Genomic DNA, 16600 nt, shown 5'->3' on the forward strand with positions numbered 1-16600 from the left:
ATCACTTTAGTGTCTCTTAGTGGAATTAAGACACATTTCAAATAAATAGCAGTGGAGAATTTCTTAAATGGATTAGAAATAATCATGCACAGCAAATCAGATACATCCAGTACATAAGCAAGAATTTTATTTTATTTTATTTATTTATTTATTTTTGCGGTACGCGGGCCTCTTACTGCTGTGGCCTCTTCCGTTGCGGAGCACAGGCTCCGGACGTGCAGGCCCAGCGGCCATGGCTCACGGGCCCAGCCACTCCACGGCATGTGGGATCTTCCCAGACCGGGGCACGAACCCGTGTCCCCTGCATCAGCGGGTGGACTCTCAACCACTGCGTCACCAGGGAAGCCCCAGCAAGAATTTTAAAACATTTAAGAGGGATGTCAGAGAAGGAAGTACAGGGACCAGAATTCTATAACAGGAATCTGTGAGCACAGTATTTTCTCATGGTGGACTCTTAATAAACCTTTATTTCTTTATTATGAGTTTGTATCTAACCTGACTCCAATATTTTGGTGTCAGACATTTGATTAGATGAGGGAAATTTTAAAAATCCAAAACATTTTCTATGTTGGGACATGCAGTCCCCTGCATTTGGGAGGATAAGAGGAATAAAATGGTAGCTTGAGAAATGACATCTGAAAGATGAGAGTGTTTGGGAATAACATTTTAAGTCAACAAACTTAAGGTTTGTTTGTTTGTTTTGCTATGAGCAAGTTTTGTCATTACAAAAACTTAAATCAGTGTAAATATTGCTTAAGGAACATATTGTTTGCAGCTTCCTTCGTGGATGCAATATTCCCTTGAGTAAATTTCTATGAACCTGAATTCTACTAAAATACCTTATTTGGAGTTTAGATTCCTAAATCCTCCACAATTGTTCTTTTCTCTTTATCTTTCTTTTCTAGCCACCACTTCTGATCCTTGTAAACTCCATTCCTACTGTAAATCTGATTTTCTTATTGCATCATATAAATGTAGTCTATATATTTATAGTCCTATCTCTATGCCTATGAGACATTGGGACAGATAATTTTTTCTTCCGAAGTTATAATATGTCACCAGGCTGCTACAATTATCACATTAACATTTTAAACATTGTTACACATAATTCTTAAACTTTATACTTGAATTTCAGATGAGTTCCTTCCAGTCCTTTTCTTCAGTTGACATATATTTTAGCTCCTACTATGTACAATACAATGTCCAGTAAGGTTCCATGTAACAAAAATAGTTGATAATAATACATGAATGACAAAAATAGTCTTAAGTCTGCCGTTTCTAAATAGCACCAAGGAGCCCTGGGACATCACAATTGGAACTCACAGGGATGCTGCAGGGCATTTTATATTCTTTACGAAAACACAGCACCCTCAGGACAGATTTTAATATGAAGAATTTTAGCATAAGACATGGAATTATAGAGGAGGGGTTAAGTGGTTCATTGTGTGTTAAGGTCCAAGTGATGTTTCAGATTTAAATGGATAAATGAACTGGGCATGAAAGAAAAATAAGTACAAGACATGAGTGAAGGATATTTTCTAAGAAATAGGTGTACCAGGAGATGAGATGGTTTGTAGCTAGCTGGCAGGAGGCTGCGAAAGACACTGTTGGTCATACATTTGGATTTCATTCCCTTAAGTGATAAGAAGTGACTGATCCAATCTGTTTTAGGATAATAACCCATGTTCTGCAATTGCTTGGGAAGAGGTTAGAATAGAGGCAGAGAAACTAAGAAACAATTTCCTTGGGCTTCTGATGAGAAGGGCTGAGTGGGAAGAGAGTGAGCTGGCTGAATATGGGACACTTGGGGATGCTAGTGTGGGAGCAGGGAAATAAAGGAAGAAAAGGAAAATACATAGTGTACATGCTTTATGCCAGAAATTAAGGCAGCTGTAGAAACTGAAGAGGTGATGAGTGCTGGAGGAGAAGGCTATTGCAGAAGGAAGTCTCAGGAGAGATGGGAATGTTTGATAGTTTTGTCAAAAGTTTGAGAGGTCAATTTGGATAAGGTCAGGTTGATTTAGCATTCAATTCCATCCCTGCCCTAGATAACAGACCATTTCCTCCATGACTAACTTTGACTTAATTCCATTCACCAGGTATTTATTACACACTACAGTGTGATTAACACAAAGTCTCTGACTGTGAGATGCTTAGATTCTAGTAGCACAGGCAGACATGCAGATAAATTTTCGAGATGATTACAGTCCAGTGTGATTAAAAAAAAAAAAAGTACGGAAGTGGTTTTGAGAGGGATGCCCACAATTATGACATCTTCCTCTATTAACTTGCAATGCCTTTTGCATCTTATAAATCATATATGATGATCAAGCTTGCTCTGTCTCTGCCATGCAATTTGACATTTCCTTGTGAGTTTCTTACACTATCATATATATTCCTGTCATGTTTCCTTATTTTTCTTGTACCTACTAGAATCTTTGCTCTTTATAGTCAGGTGTACCTACCTTAGTCTTGCTTTATTCCTTTGATAGACTTGGTCTGCCTTTTTTAGTATGTATTTTAGAAATTTACAAATATAATTAGGCAACTGAGCAGTTGCTATGTCTACAGTCAGTGACAGAGAGCATTAACAGATACTTCCATGGGCATCAGTTAGAGTTCTCCAGAATTTTTAACAGTAAATTTCCTTTTATTGGGGTGATGGCTGTATTTTGTTTTTAATCACTTTGAACTTACATTCGTGAGTACTTTAAATGCTCTTTGTAAAACTCAAGTGTTGTAGCCTACTGGTTGGGAGAATTGACTCCTCTGTTCATGTCTGTTCATTGTAAAAAGCCATTCTTAGTTCTATCCAAGAAAAATGTAATTGTATTTTTTAATTAAGTGATTGTTTTTTGAGAGGAAATATCCTATTTTGAATAACCATCCAAACACATGCTGCCAGGCATTTTCTCACCCGATATGTACTTGCTGGGAAATTCAGCCTAGCCCTAAACCTCGAATTTGGAACTCTCTCCTATATGCCTCCCGATTTGCCATTCTTGCCTTATTTCCTGCTTAGCTACTGCCCCTTTCTCCTCTTTTATTATGCTCCTACCCCACAAGTCGTTTGACACCATTCTGCAAGCATGCCTTTATGCCTTAGCTGCAGGTTGTCCCATTAATGGAATTGTCTGGATATGGTGGGTGAGGAGTCCCTCTTCTAAAGCAATGATCAAGTACTGCTTTGTAACTTGTAGTAATATCTTTAACAGTAGTCTTTTCTTATGTTCTTAATTAAACTGAGCTACTTGGAAGAAAGAATTGTGTATTTTTCTTTAAATCACCACTGTACCTTTTACATCAGAGACTTTAAATATGTGTGTATTAAAAAAGAGAGAGAGGGCTTCCCTGGTGGCGCAGTGGTTGAGAGTCCGCCTGCCGATGCAGGGGACATGGGTTCGTGCCCCGGTCCGGGAAGATCCCACATGCCGCGGAGCGGCTGGGCCCGTGAGCCATGGCCACTGAGCCTGCGCATGCAGAGCCTGTGCTCCACAACGGGAGAGACCACGACAGTGAGAGGCCCGCGTACCGAAAAAAAAAAAAAAAAAAGAGAGAGAGAGAGAAAAAATAAATGAGTATAAAGACTTATAAGTTCTATGAAATTTTCAAATAGAAATACATTGTAATAAGCTCTGCTTTTCTCTCACAGGGTTCAGAAATGCTCGGAAATCAATCACATGAACGCCCACAATTTGGCCTTGGTTTTTTCCTCCTGTTTGTTTCAGACTAAGGGACAAACTAGTGAAGAAGTGAATGTAATTGAGGACTTAATTAATAATTATGTTGAAATATTTGAGGTAAATATTTTATATCCTGCCATTGTAAAAATAGTTTTGATGTTACTGTTTGCAAACAAAAATGTGTATTTGGGGATGTTTTTATTCAGGTCTTTATGAATATTTAAAGAAAATAATGGATAGTTATATGATCCTTAATTTTTTTAGATAATAACTAGCTTTTTAAGCTATAGCCATTCATTTAAATCTGGCTGCTTCTAAAGCTTTTTTACCATCTGACGTCTTGGACAGAATACTTCCATTTATAGTGTTTCTATGGTTTTTTTCCTCAGTATATGTATGCATTAAGTATGTCTACTTAGAGGTATGAAATTTGTGAATTTCACAAATTCAGCAATATACATCAGGCTGATAAATTTTGCAGTTGAAAGCATTTTAGTGTTTTCCTTTAATTGTGCATGAACTGGAAAAAAAGAAAATTCTGAATTAACAGTCTGTGGTTTTTATTAAGTCATCTCTGTTCTAATTGTTTGACTTTTCAATTTGCTATATTATGAAGTTCTGATTTTCATGTTTCATCAGAAAACTGTTAGAATAGGGATGATTTCTTAATTCAAAGGAGTAAAAAAGGGCGAAATAAGCCTAGGATTTGAATATGGGGGGAATATAAGGGATCTGGGTCAAAGGTCCAGCTCCATTGCTTCACTGCTTCTGCCATCTCAGGGTTGCCATTTAACCTTCGCGGCATTCTATTAAACAGTCTTGTACAAGACCCCTTGTTTTCCAGGGCTTTGTATATACCAGATGAAATCAAATAGCTTAATGTAATATAGGTCACCTTTTGTAGAGTTCGTACATTCTTACAATAACTGATAAAAAGATTCCGTAGCAAAGAGAAAGAAACTATATTTTAATAAAATAAAATAACACAGTTTGTATCTTAATTTATATAGGAATGGAACAGAATTGTTGGATCCTCTTTGCTCTTTGATCTCCTTTTAACTTCTTCCTATACGTGTCCACTGTTTTTGATCAATAGCAACTTCTTTGCAATAGTTCTGATGCTGAGAAATGAAAGACGTAGAAAAAAAAAATGTGTGGCTTTGCATGCTCTCTTTATTTTCTATTTTTGTACTGTTAAATTAATAAAAATGTTTATCTACATAGTTTTGTTAAATCCAACTTTAACCAAATGGTGAAAATTTCATAAGCACTTAATCAACATTTCTGTTTGAGAAATGAGTCTTGTCTGTTAACCTACATAAACTCTATCAAACACATCATCAGCCCCTTTGCTAATTAAATTGCCTCAGCCAAGGGGATTCCATTGATGGAATCTTCAGCCTGAAATGATATCATCATAAGATGTTCTGAACTTTATGAGGCTCTATCTAGTTGGCTTTACTTTTGCCCTAGCTTTATGGGCCCATGCTGCTAAAGATGGCCATTCTCATTTATTTTTAGTGTGTTGGTCTTTAAATTCCTGAAGAAAGTTATGTGAGGATAAGTACCATCACTCCTTGTATTTTATTAGAATGTCCCAAATTATATTTTAAACAGGTTAAAGAAGACCAAGTCAAACAAATGGACATAGAAAATAGCTTTATTACCAAGTGGAAAGACACTCAAGTGAGTAGTAATAGTTAGATCTCTGATAAAAAAAAAAAAAATTTTTTTTAAAAACAAAAACTTCCATTGTAAGTAAACATTTGTTGTGTTTATTTTCAAATTCCTATATGAAGCGAAGTAAAAGTAATGGGGAAAAAGAACCTAGATAAAATAGTTGTGAAATTCTGTAGCATTGCACATATGCAAAATGCCAAAGTATGCTAATATAAATTTTTTGAAACATAGATGGAAAAATCAGTTTTAATCTTATCAAAATGTCATTTTTTAAATCAGTTTTCATTTATAAAGGCACTATTGAAAATAATAGTGGATTTCAAAAGAAGCATTTAAAGTCAAAAGAAATACTAGAATAAATTGAAAATTCAGACTCCCTAATGATTCTTTCCATTATCCTTTCGAAATAAGTTATTTCTTATATGCTTTTGCTTTGCATGCTCTTGGATGATTGCACTAGTGGGAATGTTTCTGTTGTGCTCTTTGTAACATATGTTATTTATGTCTTAAGTTGACTTTTCTAGATCTTTTCTTGCTTTCCTTGGTTGCATCATACCGGATTTGTGTGTTCAGGTTGCGCTATACTTTTCCAGAGTACCTTTCCTTGTTTGATGAATATTCACTGGACTTTCTTAAAGTTGGTCGTCTAATAACTAGGAATTATAGTGGATTCAGGGTACCAATGCAAATAATAGAAGCGGGTCAAATATCAATAAATTCTCCATATAGATACACTCATAGGATGAGGCCAATGCTTCCTTCTTAGTCAAACCCTAAGTACACCTCATTCCTGAAATACACACAACTAATTAGAGAAGTTGTCGGAGTTATCATTCCATATGAGGGATATGAGGAAAGGCTTTCATCCTAGTGCCTAGCTCTCCGAGTACTAATAGTATGACATTAATTCTCTAAGATAGTATGTCCTCCATTTTGACCCAAAGTAATTAATGCAGCCTCCAGACAAGTTAGCAGTAACACTAAAAAATGTGGTTCCTTCTCAGTTAGTTCTCTTGGATTCTTGCTTTTCGGGGAGAGTTTCATTTATGAAATAAAGGATTGTGTGAGCCCATGGGATAATCTTTGGCAGCACTATCTATATTGTTATTGGATAAAGTATTAGTACCATTCTGCAAGTTTATCATTTATATTCATACTACAATAAAGAAATGAGCCTTGAATGCTTTCTGATTAAGTAGAAGTCAGTAAAACAAGAAAAGAATTGTCTGTAAAATAGAGTAATTGGGAAAGAAAAGTAGAACAGTTTGGAAAAAATCTGTTGTTTTGCTGGAGTTTTTCTCTAGTCCATTCAAAACTCCTCTGAAGTAGTTTTCTGACAGTCTCTAAGTCTTATCCCTGTTTGAATTTCTTAGCTATTCTTGTTTTTGGCTGCATGCTATGAGTTCTTTGTATTTGCTTTTTAAATTTCTAAAATGTGTCCTTCCTGGAGAGTTGTTTATGCAAACACAGGGAAAAGTAAAAATGTCAACTGTATCTTTTCTTCCCTAGAATTTTTATGTAGCACCAAAAGTGAGGAAGAAAAATTGGAAATAAGCTTATCTAAGCCTGTAGTGTCAGAATAACTAAGAGCAGTTCTTCAAAGTACATTTTAAATGTTTTTCCACTAAATTTACTCATCAGGTTGATTCTGAGGCAGATTTAACTGTGGAAAGATCATTCCTACATTATGACCTTTTTTTAAAAAATGAGTGATGGATATTATTTCCAAGTGTTTATATAACTTAAGGGAATTTCTGAAAAAAAGTGACTCAAAATATTTTTCACAGATTCATTTCATTCTTTGTTAATCTTCTCCACATATGCTGTCAGTCTACATAGTGGTATCTTATGCTTTTTATTTTCTGGCTTGTGTATTCTTCACTTAGTGTGTCTTCTTGGTTATAACAGTGACCCAAATAACCTAGCACTTGATGCTTGGCTAAAGGTAATTAAAATAAAAACTTAACTTTATTATCTCCTTATTCTATCACTTCACTTTTAATTTTATTTGCTAAATATACTTTTTCTATTTATAATTTTAACACAGCTCTGACCTAATTTATCTTCAAATTTCAATTTTTTGACTTATCATCTCTTTATTTCCACTGTAGCCAGATTCATTACCTCACTAAGAATGTTAAGGGTATGTGAGGTCACTAAACTTTTGAGTAAGAGAGAAAAAACTGCATTGTGATTGTGTTTGCTAACTGTGTCATTTGTGTAGATTCCTTGTCCTTAATCAACCACATCCAGAAAATGGGTATCATTATGCTGTTAACAGGGGGAATGATCTCATTTCATTATTATAAAATCTTTAGAAATATGACTAGGGTTTTCTAACCATCTTAAGTGTCATGTGTGTGTTCTTGCAAGATACTTACATTTTCTCTCTTCACATCTGCCCTTTTCTAGGTTTCCCAGGCTGGAGATTTGTTAATTGAAGTATATGTAGAAAGGAAGGAACCTGACTGCAGTATTATAATTCGGGTGAGCCCTAAAGATGGATGTAAAGAGTACTGTTGGAAGTCATAAATGTTAGCATTAGTTTGCATATCTTGAATTTTCTATTGTTTCTTCTGTCTTATTTTACATGTCCATTTCAAGTCATGACAAGTTTGACTCTTCATGCCAGTATCCTCTGGGAATTCCATGTTTTAATGATTTGAAAAGAGACCATCCTATGTTCTTTAGGTTATGGTTAGGACGTACTATAGGTTCTGGAAAACTACCTGAGCTCAATCACCTGCTCCTCTCCTTTCTTCCTTCTCAACATTAGGCAACTTATGTACTCCATCTGAGTCTCAATCTTCTGATCTGTAAAATGAGGGAAAATTACAGTATTTATATCATAGCACTGATGTGAGGACTCAGTAAGATCCTGCCTATGAAACACTTAGCAAATTGTTTGGTACATAAGTGTTTAATAAATAACTACTACTAGTAGTACTATTATTATTAATCCCCCACCCCTGTACCCTAGACTTTAGCTTCCAGTCTTTCAATGTACTTGAATATTCAATAACTCTCTTCTTCCTTGAGACCATTAGTTAGCCATTTGTTCTGAATTAAAAAGATCCTTCTTGTGTTACCATATTCTGTACTTAGTCTGCCTTAGCGAGAGTGAGACTACTTTCTCTGTAGGCAGAATAGACGTGATGCCATCTAACAGTAGAAATTCAGCTTTAGCTTCTTATCATTTTTAAAGTCCAAGATTAAACAGGGTCTTAACTTTAGATATTTCTGGACTTCACTTAGGTCACAGATATTGTAATATTTTATATTTTTTAATGATTACACATTATGACTCTTTGGCACTGATTACTCGCTTAGTTGTGCAGTTGAACTACTACGAGCTGCCTTGCCCCTCCTTGTCCCCATCTATTTGTTATGCTGAACATGTGATGTTCATCATAGGGGACATGAGGAAGTAGTAGAGATTAATCAGCACAAGTCCATCACTAATGCTGGAAGAGGTAGTCAAAGCACATGACTTAACTCCACTTACACATAAATTCTCTAGTAGTTCATTTTAATCTTATCTGACTAATAAAGCCATAACAGAAGTTACTACAGTTGAGCGAAGTTCTTATTTTAAGTATATTCACATAAAGGACTGTCCAGTTTCACCTACAACTCTAAATTCTCTTGAAAAACATAACAAAAACTCTACAAAAATAATCATTAACATTCGTTTAATGCTTAAAACTTTGCACAACTCTTACATTTATTTCAGCTGATCATTACCTCAACCCAAGGAGGTAGTTGAAGCAGGTGATGTCTCACATTTATATGAGTAGAAACTGGGAATTAATAGCATTCAGGCCCGGATGCAAACGTTAATCATCGTATTTCAAACCTGATGATCATTATACTGATGTGTATACTGCTTAGAATAATGATTTCCAAAATGTGCTTCGTGGAATTCTAGGTGTTCTTAAGTGCCTTGGGTGTCACCTGGGACAAGGAAATGAGTCCCAGTCTTACATTCCTAAGTCAACCTGAGGAACTCCCTGCTGACTATTTCACTAGTTTGGTTTCTCAGTTTTATTATTTATTTTAAGAAAGGGCTACACTTCTTAAAAAGGTGTAAAGCCATTCCGATGAATGGTGTCACTGAAGTGACTCATCTACTGATGTTTCAGCTGCTTAAAGTGCTCTACTTCTCCCACGCTAATGTTTTTTTTTCTTTTAAGGTTGTATTACATTAGGCTTTTCTAAATAGCAAATAATGGACTTCACTGTATCATTAATATATTCCAAAGAAAGCACTAAATTCCATGAACTCCAAAAGATAGACTATATGAATTACCTGTAAGGAAAATGTTTTATGTTATTTATATATGTGCAGTATGCTTATGATTAGTAGTGGACAAGAGAAAGGGAAGTGAGCACAATTTCTAAGAAATTTTTGAATAGGTACATAGTTTTACTGAAAACGTGTATAATTAAGTTGCATCTGCAATATTCTAATGCTTAAATCATCTTCTACTTGTTTAACATTATAAGTAAATTCTAATTGGAGAAAGCCAACTTGCTTTTGGCCAGCATACCTGTAAGACTGGCAAAACCAAAACCAGGAAGAAACAAATCAAAAATGCCCAAAGTCCCTGAAGAAGGTGGCGTGCTTATGCAATGGCCTGAGGCGTTGGGACTCTTGTAGAGCTGGCCCCCAGGCTGACACTGCAGACTCTGCCCTGTGCCCTGAAAGCCTGGCTCGAGCGTACTTTGGTGTCCCACCATCTGTCACTTGGCATGGTGGGGCACACCACAGACCACTAAAACCCTGGGGCTTTTTGGCATGGCAGACAGCAGTCAACTGTGTATAATTTAGGGCCCAAGCTGAATAAACCAAGTTCCTTGGAACTCCTAATTATAGAACTGAGTGAAAAGTTTTACCCCTAGAAGACCATTGGATCCAATGTCTGTGGAAGGTCTTAGTATGAGTAGGTATATTCTTCCCTTTTTGAGTGATCTAATTGTTCACTAAGTGAGAAAAAAATATTCTCTCTGATTATGCCTATATGGTGATTTTTTTTTTCACATGCATTAAAATGTATTACATTATATGGAGAAGATCTGACTAGGCTGTCCCCATGTGCTTAGAGAAGCTAGTTAAACATACTAAGAGGAAATTTGGAGTATCATTAGGTGGTAGATGGGGGAATATTACCGCCCTAGCAAAGGCCACTTCTGTGTCTGACATATATTCTGAAGAAATGTTGCTTCTCTTTTAGATATCTCCCGTGATGGAAGCAGAAGAATTAACTAATGACATATTAGCAATAAAAAATATAATTCCTACAAAAGGTGATATCTGGGCCACATTTGAAGTCATAGAAAATGAAGAGCTTGGTAAGTGGTTCTCATGCTAGGGATTCTTAAATTGCTTAAAGTATGAAGAAATACTATTTTTGTGACAAGTCATTACTAACATTTTATGTTTTTCTGAAGCTTAACATCTCGTTATGACTTCCCTTCTACCTCAGTGCATGTGCTGATATATGTTAGTGCCACTTGAGGTTGCCCTCCTATGATTTTACTCATCAAAGTAATTAGATTATTTTATTAACCATAAACATATACTATAAAGCATTAGGCATGTATGTTGCTGCCTTAGGAAATAAGGCCTTATTTATAAGAACAAGCAATTTGATTTGTAACAATATTCTAAATGTCACCGCCACCATCCACTTTATTCTACCTTATTCTTGTATGCTACTTATTTAACAAGAACAAGAGTACTGATTTAAAAGATTATTTATTATTTTTAAAAATAATATTGTTTTAAGCCTAGCAGAAGCTTATTTTTCATTTTTTCTTTTTCATCTTTAGTGGAGTGAATCAGGTATTTTGTCATCCTTTATCTCAGATGCAGAAGGATAAAGAGAGCTTTTAAAACACCTTGACTACCCCAAGAGTAATAAGCCTAACATTATAATGACACCATTTGGTTTTAAAGACCTCTAGGAAAAAAAAAAATGAGATGCAGAACGTCTTTGTACCTTGACCATCTGTCTAGCTGATACCTGCTAAGGTCTTGGGACCCTGTCAAGTATAGATGTCAAACTGCCAAAAGTAAAATCTTGCCACCCACAAGCTCAAGACAAAAATTAAAAATGAATGTTAAAATACCTCATCCTGTATTATTAGGAGTCTTGTAATCAGTGTTAGAATGAAATGGGATTATCAAGTACTTTGTCTTTCATTATTCCATCTTGATGTTTTTATTCCTTTTTTCTTTTTATTGTGCACAATTCTATAAAAATATAATTTGTATTAAAACACTACTTGGCAATATTCATTGCCAAAATTCAGTGACACTGGTCCTTTGGTGTCAGTTCACACTGTCTCGCTCATAGTCGGGCTCAGTCTGCCCCACTCACAGAAGGTGCTTTGTCAGACGACTCCTGTGACCCCCAACTGCCAAGTCCAGTGGATTTGCTTCCGGCTTTACTTTGCGTGTCCTTACTATGGCATTTATTGCCAATGACCATTCCCTTTTTCTTGGAAAGTGTTCACTCTATTTTCGTTGCTGCCTGGATTCTCCTCCTGGTGCTCAAATCGTTTTATCTCATTTGTCAGTTCTTCTTCCTCTGTCTATTCCCTAAGCAGTGGGTTTCTGCTGCTCTGATCTTTTACCATCTTTTCTCATTTTACATTTCTTTGTAGACAATCACTTCTACCCTTTGTGCTTGACTAACGTGCAAGCAGGTGTTTCCCAAGTGTGCCTTTATACTTCCCCCTCTGGCCCACCTGTTTACCTCCTTTAAAACCCAGACTAAGGGTTCCATTGCACTTTATCTTTTTTTATAATGCCTATCATGTGGATTTATTTTTGTCTTTCTTGATGAGAACTCTTTAGAAGGAAGTAGGGACTCTCTTTTTTTCTATCTTTAGTACAGTCTCTGTCTCTGGCACAGTGCCTAGGACTAGCTGCCATACAAGTAAAATCTTTTGCATAAGTGAAGCACAATTTTGTATTACTATATGGTTCAATGGTGGTAAAGTCTTGATTTTTGTTTAATTTTAAGGGGAGGGGCTAGGTTACCAGCTTCATCATACTTGTGAGTGAAAGATAACTGTCAGCATTACTGCCAGAATTATCTTTCTAAATCACAAATAGGATCATATTGTTTTATTTTTTTCTTTTAATTTTCATCATTTTTGTTGTTGTTGTTTTAAACATCTTTATTGGAGTATAATTGCTTTACAATGGTGTGGTAGTTTCTGCTTTATAACAAAGTGAATCAGTTATACATATACATATATCCCCATATCTCCTCCCTCTTGTGTCTCCCTCCCTCCCACCCTCCCTATCCCACCCCTCTAGGTGTTCACAAAGCACAGAGCTGATCTCCCTGTGCTATGCGGCTGCTTCCCACTAGCTATCTATTTTACATTTGGTGGTATATATTAGTCCATACCACTCTCTCATATTGTTTTAAAACCATTTTAAAACTCTTTCATTACTGGAGAAAAGACAGTCTTATCAATAAGTTGTACTGGGAAAACTGGACAGCTACATGTGAAAGAATGAAATTAGAACATTTTCTCATACCGCATACAAAAATAAACTTAAAATGGAGTAAAGACTTAAATATAAGACCTGAAACCATAAAACTCCTAAAAGAGAACATAGACAGAAGACTCTTTTGATATAAATTGTAGCAATATTTTTTGAATCCATCTCCCAAGGCAAAAGAAACAAAAACAAAAATAAACAAATGGGATCTAATTAAACTTAAGTTGTGCACAGCAAAGGAAACCATCAACAAAAGAAAAAGACAACCTACAGAATATGAGAAAATATTTGCAAATAATGTATCTGTTAAGAGGTTAATATCCAAAATATATAAATAACACATATGAGTCAGTAGCAAAAAACGCCCAAATGACCCAATTAATAAATGGGCAGAGGATCTGAATAGACATTTTTTCCAAAGAAGACATATAGGTGGCCAACAGGTACATGAGAATATGCTCAGCATCACTAATCATCAGGGAAATGCAAATCAAAACCACAATGAGATATCACCTCACACCTATCAAAATGGCTATCATCAAAATGTCTATAAATAAATGTTTGCAAGGATGTGGAAAAAAGGGAACCCTAGTACACTGTTGGTGGGAATGTAAATTGGTGCAGCCACTATGGAAAACAGTATGGCGGTTCCTCAAAAAACTAAAAATAGAGCTACTATATGATCCAGCAATTCCACTCCTGGGTATATAGCCAGAAAAGAGGAAAACTGTAATTTGAAAAGATACATGCACCCCAAAGTTCATAGCAGCATTATTTACAATTGCCAAGATATGGAAGCAACCTAAGTGTCCATCAACAGATGAATGGATAAAGAAGGTGTGATATGTATATACAGTGTATGTACAGTGAAATACTAGTCAACCGTAAAAAAGAATGAAATTCTGCCAGTTGCAACAATGGGATGGGCCTAGCGAGTATTATGCTCATGAAATAAGTCAGAAAAATACAAATACTCTGTTATATCCACATATAGTCACTTATATGTGGAATTTAAGAAGTAAAGCAAACAAGTATATATAACAAGAGAAACAGACTCACAGGCATAGAGAACAAATTAGTGGTTACCAGAGGGAGGGGGAAGTGGCAGAGGCAAGACGTGGGTAGGGGACTAAGAGATACAAACTACTGTGTATAAAATAAATAAGCAACAAGGATATATTATATAATACAAGGAAATGTAGCCATTATTTTGTAATAACTTTAAATGGAGTATAACCTACAAAAATATTGAATTACTGTGTTGTACACCTAAAACTAATATGATATTATAAATCAACTATACTTCAATATATAAATACATACCCTTTCATTATTTCTTCATTATCCATATTATCCATCCTTCAAGGTCCAGCTCAAATGCCCCTTCCTCCAAGATGGTAATTAGATGAATATAGTTCTCACTGATCTTTTGTGATTATTTGCTTAAAGATCTATAATACTGCATACTAATCTGACGTGTAGAATAGTAACCTGGCTCTGCCTTACATTCTTTAGGATTTACCATATCTTTTAGATCTTTATATCTCTTGGTACCTCTAGCATAGTGTATGATGTGGAACATATTTTCAATATCTCGTTAACTTAGGTGGAACAGGATAGGGGTGCATTCTGAACCTGAGTGACTGGGATTGTTTCTGCTTGGATAGATGTATCCAAATATCCAAATACCATCACAAAAAAAATCACAAAAAAAGTGATTTCTGCTTATAGATTAGGAACCACTAAGAGATATCAAAGCCCTGGTTAGCTCTTAGACAGCTGATGGTCTCCTGCATGCTTCTGTTGCTGTTTTTTGTTTGTTTTTTGTTTGTTTGTTTTTAGAAGAGCCACAGCAAAAAAATGAATTGTGGATTTGGGGGTAAGCATCCTCTCCCTACCACCCTTGTTCTCTCAGGGGTTGAGTCAAAGCATATCTCTGGGTCACAGCTCTCGAGGTCTGTACCTTTGGGCATTGGTCTTTCGGACTGAGAGGAGTAAGCCGAATGGAGGAGGATAGGAAAAATTATGTAGAGCTAGAAGAGAGATTGCAATATATCTGGAAACAGTCTTAAAATTTCACCTGGGAAAATGAAGGGAGGCTTACCCTGAAAATGACTAATTATCAACTTGCATGTGCCCGTTAGTACATCACAAATGGTAAGATTGGAGTCGGGTTTTTTTGTTGTTGGTGGTGGTGGTACCTTCTCACTAATTAAAAAAAAGTTATCTTGATGAAGATATAAAAAGACTAGGAGACTTCAAGCTGTTTTGACTTGTGAATGTCCAAATATGTAATCAAAGGAACACCCCATGTACATCAAGAAAGAATACATCTGATGGAGTTAGGAATTCAAATTTGGCATGGTTTTAATGTCTGGTCAACCATTCAAGTCAAAATTGCCAGAAGGGAAAACCAAGATTATTTTCACTGCTTTTAGAGGAACAAAGCTAAGAAAGCAACAAAGGGGCCTGTGATTATGTTGGCTTACTGGAGCAGATGGGACCTGTGTGCTACACCTGACCTTCTGAAATGTTAAGAGCTTTATTTCTAGTAACATGCAGGGAAAAAAGAGTGAAATGTAAAAAGAAGATAAAGGTGAAGGCATTGGTAGTCACGAGATTGTAGTTGATAGGAAGAATGTCATCAGGGAATTGGTGCTTTTTCTAATGTAAATATAAATCCTCCAAGTAACTGAAGCAACAATAAATAAATAAATGGATAAATGGGTAAATAAATAAATAAATGGATAAATAAGTAAGTGAACCAGAAGCGCTGGATTTTATTTTAGGTACCTGTAAATTTTAAAGCAATCTTCTACCCTGTCTTTTCCAGTACCCGCTTTGTATAATAGATATTTTGTTTGGTCCCTTTACTCTCCTGAGATACTCTATTATACCCATTAAAAAAATGTGATAACCTAATTATAGAAATAAGTAAAAGGAAAAGATGTATTATAATACATAAATGTTCAGACATTCCTATATAGTCGAAGATAATGAAAATATATTCTTAAATTTATAAATGGAATTATCATGGATGTGACAGCTACAAATGCAGACTGATACAAGCATGTCAGTTTGTGACTCATGTATCATTAGCAGAATTGCCATTATTGGTGAAATGGCACCTTAGTCTGTTCAGCCTGCTATAACAGAACTCCACAACAGAAATTTACTTCTCACAGTTCTGGAGGCTGGGAAGTCCAAGATCAAGGCACCAGCAGACTTGGTGTTTGGTGAGGGCCTGCTTCCTGGATCACAGATGTCCATGTTTTCACTGAGTCCTCACATGATAGAAGGGAGCTCATGGGATCTCTTTTATAAGAGCACTAAACCCATTCAGGAGGTCTCTGCCTTCATGATTTAATCATCTTGCAAAGGGCCCACCTTGTAATACCATCACATTGGGGATTAGTTTCAACATATGAACTGGGGAGGGGGGGGTGTGAAGGGGGCAAACATCCAGACCAGAGCAAATGGTAAACAACTCTTAGAAAAGTTCTGACAGACAAAGCACAATCTTTTTTTTTTTTTTTTTTGCTCATATAGTAGTTAGAGTCATGGGGAAAAAAATACCACATTAAAACCATATAAAATATTTTGAGAATTTATATGTAAAGCTGAGTTAGATTCTAAGCTGTTAGTTTATAAGTAGGTTTTCCTTTTAAATGAATGTCTGTGGGACATTTGAAATTTGTACTAGATGGAGAACAAG

General features: G+C 35.7%; 1 protein-coding gene across 3 annotated transcripts in view; it reads left to right on the forward strand.

The window, feature by feature from the left end:
• ARAP2 (ArfGAP with RhoGAP domain, ankyrin repeat and PH domain 2) overlaps positions 1 to 16600 on the forward strand; it is a 206655-nt gene that overhangs the window by 127477 nt on the left and 62578 nt on the right. For all 3 annotated transcript variants that reach the window (XM_067036312.1, XM_067036311.1, XM_059065959.2), the window contains 4 exons: positions 3653 to 3800; positions 5301 to 5369; positions 7776 to 7850; positions 10598 to 10715. In XM_067036312.1, coding sequence (XP_066892413.1) covers positions 3653 to 3800; positions 5301 to 5369; positions 7776 to 7850; positions 10598 to 10715 — 410 coding nt within the window. The remainder of the gene's footprint in view (positions 1 to 3652; positions 3801 to 5300; positions 5370 to 7775; positions 7851 to 10597; positions 10716 to 16600) is intronic.

The sequence above is a fragment of the Kogia breviceps genome, chromosome 6 (assembly GCF_026419965.1).
Source record: "Kogia breviceps isolate mKogBre1 chromosome 6, mKogBre1 haplotype 1, whole genome shotgun sequence".
NCBI classification, from domain to species: domain Eukaryota; kingdom Metazoa; phylum Chordata; class Mammalia; order Artiodactyla; family Physeteridae; genus Kogia; species Kogia breviceps.